Below are 15,396 nucleotides of genomic sequence, written 5' to 3'. Positions count from 1 at the left end.
GCCCTTTCCCTTCCGGCGTCCCCTGTCCCGGAGTGGTCAGACCCCGGGGAGAAGCGCTCCGTGAGGGCGGCCAGCCTGCCCGCCGGGTGGGGACGTGTTACTTACCATCCCACCGCTCATTCTCTACATAGAGGACAACAGCTGCGAAGGTGGCAGTGGTGGATCCCCGGGGCACCGTGGGGTCGTCCAGGTACCCTTTGGTGGCCTCGCCCTCTCCCTTGGGATTGCCTACGTACTGGCCCAACACCACGTTTTTCACCTGCGCCTCTGAGATGCATTTCAACACCTTGACCTGGGATAGAAGCAGGGAGAGAGGGATGGCTTGAGCAAAAAGATGGAGCTAGCCCGGCCCATGTGGTTCAGTGGTTGAGCATTGACCTATGAACCAGGAGGTCATGGTTCGATTCCCGGTCAGGGCACGTGCCCAGGTGGCGGGCTCGATCCTCAGTGCGGGGCGTGGAGGAGGCAGCCAATCGATGGTTCTCTCTCATCATTCATGCTTCTATCTCTCTCTCCCTCTCCCTTCCTCTCTGAAATCAATAAAAATGTATTTAAAAAAAAAGATGGAGCTACACAATGGAATACTATGCTGCCATAAAAAAGAAGGAATTCTCACCATTTGCAGCAACCTGGATGGAACTGGAGAACATTATGCTAAGTGAAATAAGCCAGTCAATGAAAGGAAAATACCACATGATCTCACTCATTTGTGGATAATAAAGAACATTATAAACCGATGAACAAAAAGATAGATACAGAGTGAGTAAAGCATCAAACAGACTGTCAAATTACAGCGGGAAGGTTAGGGAGAGGTGGGGGAGATAAGAGATCAACCGAAGGACTTGTATGCATGCATATAAGCATAACCAATGGACGCAAAACACTGGGGGGGTGAGGTCATGTATGGGAGTGGGGTGGGGGGTGGGCAATGGTAAGATATGTACACATATACCTTAATAAAAAAAATGGAAAAAAAAAGATGGAGCACAGCATGAGGAGCCACATGACCCCGAAGCCCCCAGAAAACCCTCATTTCTTTCCTGAAGGAGAAGCTAAGGCTTAGACAGGCAACGGGTCTGCCCGTGGTCACACAGCAGTCACTGTTAGTCCTGCGACATGACATCTTGGTCTTCTGATTGCCAGCCCAGGGCATGCCTTCATGAGCTGGCAGTGAGGACTGGGAGGGTATGCCTCCACCCACCTTCTCATTGCGGACGTCATCGGAGTCCGTGGAGGCCGGCTTCTCCATGGCCACCAGACACAGCATCTGCAGCAGGTGGTTCTGCATCACGTCCCTGGCAGGGAAGCAGGCGGAACTCGGTCAGGGCTTCCAGGGTGGAAGGCAGGTATGAGGAGTGAGCCCGCCTCAGCCTCCTCCCTGTGGGCCAGGTTTTGGGGGCGGGGGCTTCAAGTGGGACTTTTTCTGTTTTTATTTTTTAAAAAATATATTTTATTGATTTTAGAGAAGAAGGAAGAGGGAGAGAGAGATAGAAACATCAATGGTGAGAGAGAATCATTGATTGGCTGCCTCCTGCACGCCCCACACTGGGGACCGAGCCCGAAACTTAGGCATGTGCCCTTGGCCGGAATCGAACCTGGGACCCTTCAGTCCACAGGCCGATGCTCTATCCATTGAGCCAAACCAGCTAGGGATTTTTCTGTTTTTAATCCTCCCCAATATTTTTATTGATTTCAGACAGGAAGGGAGAGGGAGAGAGAAACGAAAACATCAATGATGAGAAATCATTAATCGGCCGCCTCCTACACTCCCCACACTGGGGATCGAGCCCGAAACCCAGGCATGTGCCCTTGACTGGAATTGAACCCAGGACCCTTCAGTCTGGAGGCTGACACTCTATCCACTGAGCCAAACTGGCTAGGCAGAAAATATGTTTTTATTGATTTTTTTTCTTAGAGAGAGAGAGACATCGATGTGAGAGAGGAACATCAATTGGTTGCCTCCTGTATGCACCCTGACTGGGGATCAAACCCACAACCTGGGTATGTGCCCTGACTGGGAATTGAACCCATGCCCTTTTGGTGTATGGGATGATGCTCCAACCAACGGAGTCACACTGGCCAGGGCTCAAGTGAGACTTCTGAGCCGCAAGTTACAAGACTCGTTTCCTAATCCTAGTGGCTCCCAGGTTCCCTCAAGGCAAAGAAGGAGGCAGTGATCCTCCCTTCATAGCTACTGCTGGCTGATGAGACACTCCTGCAGAATTTAAACTTCGGGGTGGGGAAGGAGGAACCCTGTAGGGAGGCAGGCTTGCGCCCCATGCCCATTCCAGCCTCCTAGGAAGGGGTGATGGGCTCTCACCGGATGATCCCAAATTCATCGAAGTAGCCCCCGCGGCCCTCAGTACCAAAGGGCTCCTTGAAGGTGAGGATGACGCAGGCGACATTGTCCCGGTTCCAGATGGGGCCAAAGATCCTGTTGGCAAACCTGGAGGAGGGGCAGGGCAGAGGCTGGTGTTGCATCCGATGAGGCAGCAACAGGGCAGGCTAAGCCCCCCAGTGCCCGCCCTCAACCCAGTCCCCCTCCACCCCATCCCCCAGAACTATCCCCGGCTGCACCTCAGCACCATCAGGTTCTGGACCATCTCCTTGCCCAGGTAGTGGTCGATGCGGTAGATCTGGTCCTCGCAGAACAGGGAGGAGATGTGGTTGGACAGGCGGTCGGAGCTCTGCAGGTCCTTCCCGAAGGGCTTCTCCACAATGATGCGGTTCCAGCCCCTGCAGGAGCCCAGAGCCGCATGACTCCCGCACCCTCCATGGGGAGCAGAGGCCAGAACCTCACCTTACCCAATAACCTCTCCTCGCGAGTGGCCCCAGAGCTAGTGGGGGAGACAGGAGGAGGGGACAATTATCTCTGTGGGTTTTAAAGTGGCAAAAAGTCCTTTTTTTGGTTAATCCCCACTGAGAGTTAACATGGCATTCTGTATTCAAAACCAGGCCAAAGGAAAGGATGGCTGTGGCTTTGGGGAAACAACGGAGCCACCAGGCCCAGGAAGCGTGATTTTGTGGAGCAACATCGCCACCTTGTGGTCGGGAAGGGAACCTTGGGAAATGCCAAAAAGCCAACGCAGCCGCAAAGGGCAGTTTCACAGAACCACACTGACACCTTGTGGTGCTATTGGGGACTGCGTCCAGGAACAGTTGAATTTCTAATGAGGTAAACCTTGAGGGTCCACATGGGACTTTGGAATGTAAATATGTGTGGTAGCATTTTCAGTAAGGATGCTGGAAAGCTACCGTGTTTGCAGCCTATTCCATTCTTTGTGGAGCTAATCCATGTCGAGCTTTTTTGCGACTCCCTAGACTAGTGTGCCCCGGGTCTATGGACAGCTACCAGGGCAGGCCAGCTCCAGGTAGGGCACACCGAGGAGGCAGGAAGGAAGGGCAAAAAGACAAGCCTTACGTCTGGCTCATGCAGGTCTCTCGGATGTTCTTGGTGACGGCCTCATAGACGGTGGGGGGCAAGGCCAGGTAGAAGAGGCGGTTGGCCTGTGACCCCTGGCAGAGGGCATTTATGTGGTCATTGAGGTGCTCATAGGAGGCTGCTTGATCGTACTGGCCAGACACGTAGGAGTTGCGGGCAAAGAACTCCTCCAGCTTGGCCTTCTCCTCGGGGGTGGCCTGGGGGAGACGGACACAGGGATGTCAGCCCCTCCTCACCCATCCCGCAGCCAGGGCAGGCTCCTCTGGGAGTCAATCAGCCTAGCCCCACACTAGGTTCACCCCCCCCCCCCATTTCGTCAGCTTTGCACACCGGAAGGGGAAGCCAAGGCAGCATGGATCATTGCAGGGGATGGGGCCTCGCAGTCCCAGGAGAGGGCCAGGATGGGCACAGTCACCCCTGGGGACCTCGTGCCCTCAGACAGAAGTCAGACTTCGGGAAAGTTTGGCCTGGGAGAAACACACTGGAGAAAGATCTCTCTTTCTAAGGTCATTACTCCAAACTTCGGTGTGTTGGGAAAACGCAAATCTAGGATTTCCATGGTCTAGATCAGGGGTGGGGAAACCTTTCCCCTGGCAAGGGCCATATGGATATTTATAACATCATTCGAGGGCCATACAAAATTATCAACTTAACAATTAGCCTGCTAGGCTCTATCCCTGGCCCTGGTCGGGGCTCGTGCAGGAGGCAACGAAACAATGTGTCTCTCTTACATTGAAGTTTCTCTCTGTCTCTCCCCGTCCCATCCATTCTCTCTAAAAATCAATGGAGCCCTAGCCGGTTTGGCTCAGTGGATAGAGCGTCAGCCTGTGGACTGAAGGGTCCCGGTTTGATTCTGGTCCAGGGCATACGCCCAGGTTGCGGGCTTGATCCCTAGTAGGGGGCGTGCAGGAGGCAGCCAATCGATGATTCTCTCTCATCATTGATGTTCCTATCTCTCTCCCTCTCCCTTCCTCTCTGAAATCAACAAAAATAAAACAAAAAGGAATCTAAAGAAGTTAAATTTAAAAAAATCAATGGAAAAAATATCCACGGGTGGGAATTAACAATAACATCTACATAAATAAGTGGCCTTTAAAAAAATTAGCCTGCTATATTTGGTCAAACATTTAATTCACTCCTAATGCCTTGGCAGGGCCGGATCAAAGGATTTTGTTGAGCCGAAACCGGTTTGGCTCAGTGTATAGAGCGTCGGCCTGCAGACTGAAAGGTCTCAGGTTCGATTCCGGTCAGGGGCATGTACCTTGGTTGTGGGCACATCCCCAGTAGGGGGTGTGCAGGAGGCAGCTGATCAATGTTTCTCTCTCATCGATGTTTCTGACTCTCTATCCCTCTCCCTTCCTCTCTGTAAAAAATCAATAAAATATATTAAAAAAAAAACAACCCAAAAAACAAAAAACAAAGGATTTTGTGGGCCTTATACGGCCCTCCGGCCGGACGTTCCCCACCCCTGGTCTAGAGGCTTTTTCTGCTCCTGGTCCTGGGGCACAGCGAGTCCACATGAGGGGGAGCTGGGAAACGGGAGTCTCAGGCTCATAGGGTTCCTACACCCCACCCTGCGCGCCCCCTGTCATCAAGGAAGTGGCAGAAGCAGGAAGGCAGAGTTTTCTGTGCCAACTTGGCAGAGTGGTGGGGGTGGTTTTGAGGAGGGAAAGGATGAGACGCTTGGGCATGAGTGGCCCCAGGTGACTGTCTTACCAAGGCCTGACCCTCTGCCAGGACAAGGAGAGGAGGGCCGGGCCTCGGGGGAGGAGAAGCAGACAGCAGGAATGGGAGGAGGGAAGGACACCCGTTCACAGACCCCAGCAGCTACTCACTTTGAAGAAGGGCTCGCTCTGCTTACGGATGTCAGCCACCGTGAGGCGAGAGCGGGCATAGCCCACGATGAAGGTGTTTTCGGGCAGAAGGCCATCCCGGAACAGCCACCTGAGGGCAAAGCATGGCTGTGGGCAGGGAGGGGAGGGCGGGGAAGGCCAGGAAGGCTCGGGGCAGTGGGATTAGTGGAGGGGGGTGCTTACCAGATGGTGGGGTAGATCTTCTTCTTGGCCAGGTCACCCTGTGGCAGAGGGAACAGGCATGGTTAAGAGAAGCTGGGGAGCCCAGCTGGCGTGGCTCAGTGGTTGAGCATCGACCTATGAACCAGGAGGTCAAGGTTCCATTCCCAGTCAGGGCACATGCCTGGGTTGTGGGTTCAATCCCCACTGGGGGGCGTGCAGCAGGCAGCTGATCAGTGATTCTCTCTCATCATTGATGTTTCTATCTCTCTCTCCCCCTCTCCCTTTCTCTCAGAAATCAATAAAAACACATGTTTTTACATGACCTAGGTTGACCTAGGTTGTCTCCCCACTTTGAGACCCGGGTACTCACTCAGGGTCAGCACTCAACCACAAGCATACCTGTTTTCCTCCTTAATGTAATCAGAGGAGCTTGAATGAGAGCCTGTGCTAGCCCTTTAAGGTGACCCTGAACTAACAGCACCCACGTATCGCAGGGGCCACCTTGAGGTGGATGGACCCTGTGCTGGCCAGGAGGCACCATGACCAGCCTGGCCACTCTGCAATCACACAGGCCATGGTCTCTGGCCTCAGTGCAAGCAAAGGGAGCCAAACCCCGACCAGAGAGCCCACTTCCAGGCAGCTCACGGGCTGAAGAAGGAAACCCGGATACTCCACTCACTGGAACCAAATGGCAGTGGAAGTGGCACATATCAAAACTTGTGCGATGTGGCCTTAAGTGCTGATGTTGGCTAAAAAGAATGGCTCGAAACTAATGAGCTAAGCATTCAATTTAGGAAGTTAGAAAATAGGACAGTACAATTAAAAAAAATTTCTCACCCGACATTTGCATTGATTTTTAGAGAGAGGAGTGGGGAGGGGAGAGAAAGAGAGAAAGAAAGAGAGAGAGAGAGAGAGAGAGAGAGAGAGAGAGAGAGAGAGAGAGAAACACATCGATCATCTGGCTGCCTTCTGTACATGCCCCCAACTGGGGCTGGGGATCGAACCTGCAACCTGAATATGTGTCCTGACCGGGAATCAAACCCACGACCTTTTGGTGCATGGGACGACGCTCCAATCAACTAAGCCACACCAGCCAGGGCAAGCACAGAATTTTCAAGCCAAACTAATTACAGGGCGGGAAATAAAGAAGAATTAATAAAATGGAAAACAAAGCAAAAGATGAACAAAGTCAAAATCTGGTGTTTGAAAAAGACTAATAAAACCCTACCTGGTTTGGCTCAGTGATTAGAGCATCGGCCTGCAGGCTGAATGGTCCCAGGTTTGATTCCCGGTCAGGGTACACGCTGGGGTTTGCAGGCTTGATCCCCAGTGGGGGGCGTGCAGGAGGCAGCCTATCAACGATTCTCTCATCATTGATGTTTCTCTCTCTCTCTCTCCCTTCCTCTCTGAAATCAATAAAAATATAGTAAAAAAAAAGCCCTGAGCGGTTTGGCTCAGTGGATAGAGCGTCGGCCTGTGGACTGAAGGGTCCCGGGTTCGATTCCGGTCAAGGGCATGTACCTTGGTTGCGGGCACATCCCTAGCGGGGGATGTGCAGGAGGCAGCTGATCGATGTTTCTCTCTCACTGATGTTTCTAACTCTCTATCCCTCTCCCTTCCTCTCCGTAAAAAATCAATAAAATATATTTAAAAAAAAAACATAGTTAAAAAAAACCCCACAAGAATTGAGCAGAGGGTAGAGAGTGGGTAAAGCAAGATGGCAGAGCACTGTGGGAGCTGGGCCATGGACAGTGGCCGTTCATAGAGCTATTCTGTCGACTTTGCATGCGTGTGAAAATTTCCAAAAGAAAAAGCAAGGGTGTGATACACGGCAACTGTGAGCAACGATATGGCAAAGCCCACCAATTTGACAGAAGTCTCATTAGAAAGAATCACAAAGTTCCTTCCCCCCAAGCTCCAGTCCAGTGGCTGTGGGCATTCCCACGCGCTCTCACTTTGTAAGCCGAAGATGGAATCCTCCCCTCCAGCTGGGAGAGGACGGGCACCTACGGTCACAGGCTCCTGGAGAGGAACAGCGCAGCGAGCCCTTTCATCTGCCTGCCCTGTAATTGAAGCTCGGGACGGGCCCGGGCACGACCCACGCTCCACTCAGCGTTGCCAATCAATAGGGTGGGGGTGGGGGTGGGGGTGGGGGTGGGGGGAAGAACATGCTGGGCTGGGATGAATCTGAATTCGCCCCAGGCAGAAAGAAAGGAGGCCATGTGACTGGGACCAACGCAATCCCAATCTGGTTAAAACCCCTCTGCAGCCTGGCCCGTGTGGCTCAGTGGTTGAGCATCGAACTATGAACCAGGAGGTCACAGGTGGAGTCCTGGTCAGGGTACATGCCTGGGTTGCAGGCTTCATTCCCAGTGTGGGGCGTACAGGAGGCAGCCAGTCAATGATTCTCTCATCATTGCTGTTTCTCTCTCCCTTCCTCTCTGAAATCAATTTTAAAAAATATTTTAAAAAGTCTAGTGGCGCCCTAGCCGGTTTGGCTCGGTGGATAGAGCATCGGCCTGTGAACTGAAAGGTCCCAGGTTCGATTCTGGTCAAGGGCACATGCCTGGGTTGCGGGCTCGATCCCCAGTGTGGGGCGTGCAGGAGGCAGCCGATCAATGATTCTGTCTCATCATTGATGTTTCTATCTCTCTCTCCCTCTTCCTTCCTCTCTGAAATCAATAAAAATATATTTAAAAAATTAAAAAAAAAAGGCTAGTGGCACTTTAGGATAAATTAAAAAAATCCCTCCAAAGACAGGCAGTTAGGAGGCACTGGGGGCCAGGGAGGGTGCTCCTGGCAGGGGGGGGGGGATCCCTATGTGGGTGGAGGTGGGGGAAGGCCGTTTCTGAAACTGCAGGTTCCATGGAATGCCTGGTGCCTTGAATGTTCATGTTCCTCCTGTCCTTTGCTTCGTCTCCAATGTCCTTGGGTGACCTCACCTCTACCCAGGGCTTAAAGTGGGGACCTGCATGCGGACAACTCCAAGCGTCTTCCAGCCCAGAGTTCGCTGAGCACCAGGCTCACACAAGCAGGTGTGGACTGGCCATCTCCAGTCGGGACCCCACACTTGCAAAGTGGGCCGTTTCCAAACCAGGGTATGCTGTGCCGGTGCCCCTGCCCAAGCCTGCCAACTGCTCACCACTGATCTCAAATGGCTGGGAGCGCGTCCCTAACTGCCACCTTCCACGTGAAGCACTGCCATAGTGGCATCAGATGGCCGCCCTCACCGGTCCTTCAAGGTCCAGCTCTGAGCACAGTCTGGGCTTCGAGCTTCCCCTCTCTGTGCCTCAGCGGCATGCCTATAGCGAATAGCAGTGCCCGCCTCTGGCTTCTCCCATCAGTGGGGCTGCATGAGGACTCTGCTTCTGTCACCTTGGCTCAGTGCTGGCCGGTTGTTCAAGAGAGGGTTTGCTGGGGACTAGTCCGCAGGAGACATAATCAGAAACTCGGCCTGCAAACGCCTCATGGCAGGAGCTGTTTGCTTACCATCGCATTCCAGCAGGCTGTGGGGAATCAGGACAGGCTGTGGGCAACAGAGTGGTGGCAGGGGACTAGTTTCCTGTCTGCTGAGTCACGGTGCCCACACCCCGTCTGTTTGTTCTTGCCATTCCCTCTGGGATTAATTAGCAATAGAACCTGCTTGTCTTGTTCCGCTCAGCCCCTGCGACCAGCGGTCTGCTGGGCTCCAAGTCACCTAAGGAAGAGGTGACACAGCACCCAGGGCAGTGGAGGGTGTGAGGCCTGGCAGCTGCTCTCTTTGGGCTGGACTCCTCTGCAAGAAGGAATGTGGGAAGACATTGATCAAATCTAAGCATGCCACACGTGGGTATGGAGCAATCACAGGGGCTTTTGGTGAGATGCAGCAATCTTTCCTCTATCCTTCATTTAAAAAAAAATTGTGTTGATTTCAGAGAGGAAGGAAGAGGGACAGAGAGAGAAACATCAATGATGAGACAGAATCATTGATCGGTTGCCTCCTGCACGCCCCACACAGGGGATTGAGCCTCACAACCCTGGCATGTGCCCCGACCAGGAATCGAAGCGTGACTTCCTGGTTCATAGGTCCACGCTCAACCACAGAGCCACACTGGCTGGGCCCTAAACCCTTCATTTTGCTGGAGGACCACAGTGGGGAAGAAGCTGCCTGGGGACATGGTGACTTAGCTGGAGAAGCAGGACCTAACTGGGATCTCCAGCCACCAGGATCTGGTCTGGCTGGGGCAAAGGGACCTGGGCCACCACCCGCTTGTTGCCACCCAGGTTTGACTTCTGTATCCTGTCTTAGAAGCTCAAACCACCGCTGATGTGTTGGTGAGGGTTTTATGGCAAAAGGCGTGACAGAGAGCTCCAGGGTCTGCCAGCTCAAAGCCCTGAAGGGTGGGCCATCCCGTCCCCCTAGGGTCACTGAGGTCAAGAATCTGCTGGGTGCCCAACCGGTGTGGCTCAGTCACTTATGAACCAGGAGATTGTGGTTTAATTCCTGGTCAGGGCACACATCCGGGTTGTGGGCTCGGTCCCCAATGGGGAGTGTGCAGGAGGCAGCCGATCAATGATTCTCTCTCATCATTGATGTTTCTGTCTCTCTCTCTCTTCCTCTCTGAAATCAATAAAAACACATTTTTTAAAAAGGACCTGCTGGGTCTCCTGGGGTGGAGCTTGGGCCCTGGCTGGGGCCCAGCTGGCTCTTGGCCACTGGGCTGAGTTAACTGGGGGCTGCTGAGGTAGGCTTGGCTGCAAAGCCAACAAAAGGGCCTCCCTACTCCACCCTGGGACTGGTGAATCACCAGGACTTTTGGGGGGAGTGTTGCCAATATCATCATGACACAGCAAGAATCTTATCGGCCCAAGGGGAAGGTAGTCCAGAAACATTCCGAGGAAAGGGAGGTGCCGGGTTGTCAGGTCAACCCTTGCCAGGTCACTGGGATGGGTCCGGAGCACCCACTGAGCCCATGACCTCTGTGGTCCAGATGGGGAGACTGAGGCCCAGAGAGATGAGGGGCTCACTGAGAACCATGCAGTAAACCAATCCTGTCCAAGTGGATTCCCAGTCCTGTCTCTTTCTCTTACTCCCATTCCTCTCTATATCCCTGGAGCGAAGAGTCACTCCAGGCTGGCCCAGGTCCTACCAGATGGGGAAGAAAGGAATCTGCCGGGCCTAGGATTCTTCCCCTCATGCTGGTCTGTAAGGAAAAACTGGTTTCTTCCTTAAAAAAATTTTTTTATTATTGATTTCAGAGAGGAAGGGAGAAGGAGAGAGAGACAGAAACATCAATGATGAGAAAGAATCACTGATCGGCTGCCTCCTGCATGCCCCACACTGGGGATTGAGCCCGCAACCCCGGCATGGGCCCTGACTGGGAATAGAACCGTGACCTCCTGGTTCATAGGTCGACACTCAACCACTGAGCCATACCGGCCAGGTAGAAACTGGCTTCTTTTATCCCAAAGTTTTCTGGACTGGGACAGGAAGTACCTACACGCTCTTCCTGCTTGGGGTGGGAATCCTGAGATGGGGGGAAGTGGCTACACAGCAGGGGGAACAGACAGCAGCTTCAAGCCCATTGGGTAACCCAGTGAGCCAGCATCAGGAAGGAAGTTGGGTGTGTGGCGAGGGTTGGGTAAGCGGGTGGGGGAGGAGGAAGGGGCAAAGGTTGGCCACACGGGCCCAGGCTGCCCCGGGGGGGGCCCACCAGTCACTGGGGGTTCTATGTTTGCTCTTCCCTTTGCGTGGAATGCTCCCCCAGCCCTGGCTCCGCAGGCCTCTCCTTATGAGATCTGGCTGCTGAGGGATAGGGGAGGTGACACAAGGGTCTCCTTGTGTCTTCTATCACATGCGCCACTCTGAATTCTTATTGGGTTGCTAACTCACCTTGGGTCCTGAGCCCCCAGCACACAGGTCCCGGGGGGGAGGGCGGGGCCTGTCTCTGTGCTGCAAGGAGGCACCTGATCGCCATTTGTTGGGAGGATGAACAGAAAACTCACTGGTTTCCCATAGTCCCACCCTACCTACCTCCTGCATGGAAGGAGCAGGCATGGGCGGCCTGACTCTGGGAGCTGTTCGAAGGGCTGTCTGAGTGTGGGAGGCTGGCCTGGCCCACCCAGCTCCAGCCCCTTGAACAGGAGATGGAGAAATGAACAGGAGCCCTTCTGTGGAGGACCCACACCCTGCGCTCCCCCACTCCACCTGCTAGAGCGGCACTTCCCACTTCTGCTCTGGAAGCTTCTGCTTGTCACTCTCGGGCAGAGGAGAGCAAAGGGGAACCCTACCAATTGCAAAGAAGCAAGGTTTCCCAACCCCAAGCTGGTCACAGGTGAAGGCAGCGAGGAGTCACAGAATCAGCTCGGCGAGTCCGAGGACCCCTGGCACCTGCTTCAAAAAACTCTCATTTGCGCCCAGCCGGTGTGGCTCAGTGGTTGAGTGTCGACCTATGAACCAGGAGGTCATAGCTCAATTCCCCGTCAGGGCACATGCCCAGGTTGTGGGAGGCAACCGATTAATGATTCTCTCTCATCATGGATGTTTCTCTCTCTCTTTCTCTCTCTGAAATCAATAAAAATATATGGAAAAAAAGCCCTCATTTACTATGTAGAAACACAGGTTCAGAGAAGGGAAGACACTTGCCCCAGGTCACACAGCAAGCTTGGATGCTCTCAATGAAACATCTGAAACGTGAGGGCCTGGAGCTGTAAGCCATTTCTTGTGGCCTGGGATGCTCTGTTGGAGCATCCTGTGACAGGCTGGTATGGGGATGAGGGAAAGGAGAAGACATAATCCTGAGTTACTTTCTTTTCCAAACTATCTCCTAGACCAGTGGTGGGCAAACTCATGAGTCAACAGAGCCAGATATCAACAGTACAACGACTGAAATTTCTTTGGAGAGCCCGATTTTTTAAACTTAAACTTCTTCTAACGCCACTTCTTCAAAAGAGACTCGCCCAGGCCGTGGTATTTGGTGGAAGAGCCACACTCAAGGGGCCAAAGAGCCGCATGTGGCTCGCGAGCCGCAGTTTGCCGACCACTGTCCTAGACAAAGGGCCTAATGGTCAGAGTCCTAGGTCTTAAAGTTAGCGGCCAACACAGGTACAGCTCCTCTAGGGGGGCCAGGCTTGGGCCAAGGGTGGAGGCCAAGCCTTCCTCCCTGTGTTCCTCTTGTGCATTCCCCCGACTTGGGCTTATGGGGAGGCAGAGGGTGATGCTTAAGGGGGGACCTCCCTACCCTCCACCGGCAGACCCTCCTCCCCGGCTCTGCTTCCTGCCCCGCATTCTGGCTCTCCTTTTCCAAGTGGTGGTCAGAATCACCAAGTTGGCAGGGAGCAGGCTCTGCAAAGGGCAGCATCACGCTATGCTACATGAACAAAGAACCAAGGTCCTCCAGAGTTGAGGGGACCATGATGTGAAAGGCGCAGAGAGACAATGCCTAGGCTGTCAAGAGCTAACTAGTTTTGGTAGAATTCTTTTTTTGTTTGTTTGTTTGTTAATCCTCGCCCGAGGATATTTTCCCATTGATTTATCGAGAGAGTACAAGGGATGGAGGAGAGAGAGAAGAAGGGAGAGGGAGAGAGAGAAAACACCGATGTGAGAGATGCACATTGATTGGCTGCCTCCAGCACGCACCCTAACCAGGGCTCGAGCCTGCAACCGAGGTCTGTGCTCTTGACTGGGAATTGAATCCATGACCCTTCGGTCATCAGGCCAACACTCTAACCACCGGCCAGGGCATTTGGTAGAATTCTGGCTCAAGATTATATAATAAGTTACAGGCAGAAATGGCCATGCGCTGCTTAGCAGATTCTTGGTCACGAGCGGGGTTAAAAATGAAGAGGCCACTTTTACTTCCAGATGAAGCTCTGGCAGCTCATCTCACCAGCCCATGGACACATCTTGCCACCTGGCAGCTCTCCCTTCTGCACCTCACACTGGGGTGGGGGGGGGGCGGGGGTTAGTGTGGGAGTCATGGTCTTTCCTTTCAGAGCAAAATGACGGTGCCACTGGCTAGGCAATGGGGCTCAGCAGGCCTTGGAAGTGAAGGCAAAGAGACAGCGTTCAAAGAAAGGATGAGGGTTTGTCCCCGGGGAACTTGACTTGGTAAGGGAGAGAGAGACAAGATGCAGATAGGGCCTCAGATCCTGCCTCTGGAATGAACAGGCTGTGTGACATTTGTCAAGTCACAAACAGGTTTGAAAAAGACAGGCGTGGCATGAATAGCCTCCCCTGTCGGCACCTCACTTTTCCCCAGGGAGGAGGAAGCCCAATCAGACCGTCCCTAAGGACCTCCCAGCTCTAGGACACAGGTCTACAGTCAAGGGCTGTGCAGATTTCAGAAATGCCTGGAAGTGAGTGCATTCCAGGCGGGGCTGGGGTGATAGCGGCACCGAGGCAGGAACAAGAGGGAGAGCCCAAGTGCCCCCCCCCCCCCCCGCAAGAATCAGTTGGGAAAGCTCCGGCACCCAGCAGGAAAGGATCTTAAGCAATATCGCGCTCTAGCTTTGGATTTTCCGAGGCAGGGCCTAGGGGAGACTCACCGATGCCCCCATGATGATGAAGACATGTGTTTCGGACTGATGGAAGGCATCACCCTGGTACAGCTCTTCCCGCAGGATCCCGCACACCTGGGTCCGGCTCAGGTCCACCTGCTCCGCCATGATGCTCTCTGCTGAGAGAAAGGCTTGTTGGCCAGGCAGGAGGACAGAAAAGCTTTGAGAACTTGGTCCCTCTCTTAAGGGGTCTTTTGAGCTCTCACCCAGCTGAGGTCTAATGATTGAAACCACTCGCTGTGAATGGCGGGGGCAGGAGCAAAATAGGGGGGGGGGCGCGGTTTAGAAACTTCTGGCTGCGGGTTCTGGCCATACTCCCCAGAGCAGCCTTCTTTCACAGGGTGCGTTATAAAGTTACACAAAGCACCAGTGGATTCCAACTGGAGCCCCCATTCTGGGGGAGTGAGCAAAACTCTGCTGGAGCATCTCACCCAGGAACCCAGGTGGAAACTCCCCGATGAGCTGGAGCACGTGAGACCCTGCAGCTCCAGGCCTCCTCCGGCCAAGCTGGGAGACTCCGGCGAGTCCCCGTCCCCCTCAGGGTCTCAGTCGCCTCAGGGGTCCCATGGGGACGATTGGATGGGAGACCCTTTGATTTTGCCCGGCTACCCAGCGCGGCACATCGGAGGGCCCCGCGGCGCAGCACGCCCCTCGGACGGAGAGACACTCACCCGCTTCGTTACCTGCGCCTCGTTGCCGCCGTCCGTCGCGCTCGCAGCCCTGGAGTTCCTGGCCGTTTCCGGAGGCTGAGACCCGCCGGTCCATTTAACTAGCGGAGGCGGGCGCCCGAGCTGAGCTGACCGCCTCAGGCGAGGCGCGCGGGCGGGGCCTCCACGGACCCCTCCCTCGCGGGGGCGGGGCGCGGGCAGATGCGCGCGCATCCCAGGCTACCGCCCCCCGCCCCCTCGCCCCCCCCCGCCCCAGCGCGAGGTCCCCTCCCTTTGCCCGCCCCGCCCCTTGGGCACCTGCGCCGGTTCTTGAGCCGCAGTCAGGCTGCTGTTCCCGCCGCCGCCGTTCCGCGTACCTGCCGCCTAGCAGGTTCGGGTGCAGCTCTGCGCCGCCGTTTGCTCACTTATCCATCGCAGGTTCGGCCCCGCCCCTGCAACCGGCTTTCTCCTCCGACCCGGGTCGCCCTGCGCCCTCGCGAAGGGCTCCACATCCGCCGGCGGCGTGGCCCCGCCTCCTGGACCCCCGTTTACGGCTCGGCCCCGCCTCCTGGTCCAGACAGGTCGCCGGCTGGGGTCAATCCAGCCCTATTAAATCGCCTCGTCATGGCTCCTCCCCTTGCGGGGGCGGGGCGGCCGAGCGACCCGGGGCTGGATGCCCCCGCCGGAGAGACTAGGGGAAATGTGGGCTTGACGCCGGGAAAAGCAGCGGGTGGTCACGTCACTAGGGAACGTA

At 54.7% G+C, this 15,396-nt stretch overlaps 1 protein-coding gene across 4 annotated transcripts; it reads right to left on the bottom strand.

Annotated features, from left to right (window-relative positions):
• Positions 1-17: 17 nt before the first annotated feature.
• On the bottom strand, positions 18-15,207 carry G6PD (glucose-6-phosphate dehydrogenase). Of its 4 annotated transcripts, none has more exons than XM_079800926.1 (10): positions 14,961-15,207; positions 14,667-14,764; positions 13,984-14,114; positions 5,479-5,516; positions 5,278-5,386; positions 3,422-3,639; positions 2,578-2,736; positions 2,321-2,446; positions 1,202-1,295; positions 18-292 (listed from the first exon to the last, which is right to left on the bottom strand). In XM_079800926.1, the coding sequence occupies exons 2-10, from the start codon at positions 14,758-14,760 to the stop codon at positions 98-100; spliced, it is 1,164 nt and encodes a 387-aa protein (XP_079657052.1). In that variant the 5' UTR covers positions 14,761-14,764; positions 14,961-15,207; the 3' UTR covers positions 18-97. The 4 variants fall into 4 exon arrangements, with proteins under 4 accessions (XP_079657052.1, XP_079657054.1, XP_079657055.1 ...); XM_079800928.1 differs by having other exon boundaries at positions 14,679-14,764; XM_079800929.1 differs by having other exon boundaries at positions 13,984-14,111; positions 14,679-14,764; positions 14,961-15,206.
• Between the last annotated feature and the right edge of the window lie 189 nt (positions 15,208-15,396).

This window comes from Cnephaeus nilssonii (genome assembly GCF_951640355.1).
Source record: "Cnephaeus nilssonii genome assembly, contig: SCAFFOLD_185, whole genome shotgun sequence".
NCBI lineage: Eukaryota > Metazoa > Chordata > Mammalia > Chiroptera > Vespertilionidae > Cnephaeus > Cnephaeus nilssonii.
Note: the sequence above shows the minus strand (reverse complement) of the source record. Positions and strands in the feature narration are given on the sequence as shown.

Bases quoted from the DNA above. Each gene is read 5' to 3' on its own strand.
- G6PD (XM_079800926.1), bottom strand. From the start codon at position 14,760: ATGGACCGGCGGGTCTCAGCCTCCGGAAACGGCCAGGAACTCCAGGGC. The intron at 5,387-5,478 runs GTAAGCACCCCC...CTTTGCCCTCAG, and splicing joins AAGATCTACCCCACCATCTG to GTGGCTGTTCCGGGATGGCC. The intron at 2,447-2,577 runs GTGCAGCCGGGG...CCCCTCCTCCAG, and splicing joins CAGAACCTGATGGTGCTGAG to GTTTGCCAACAGGATCTTTG.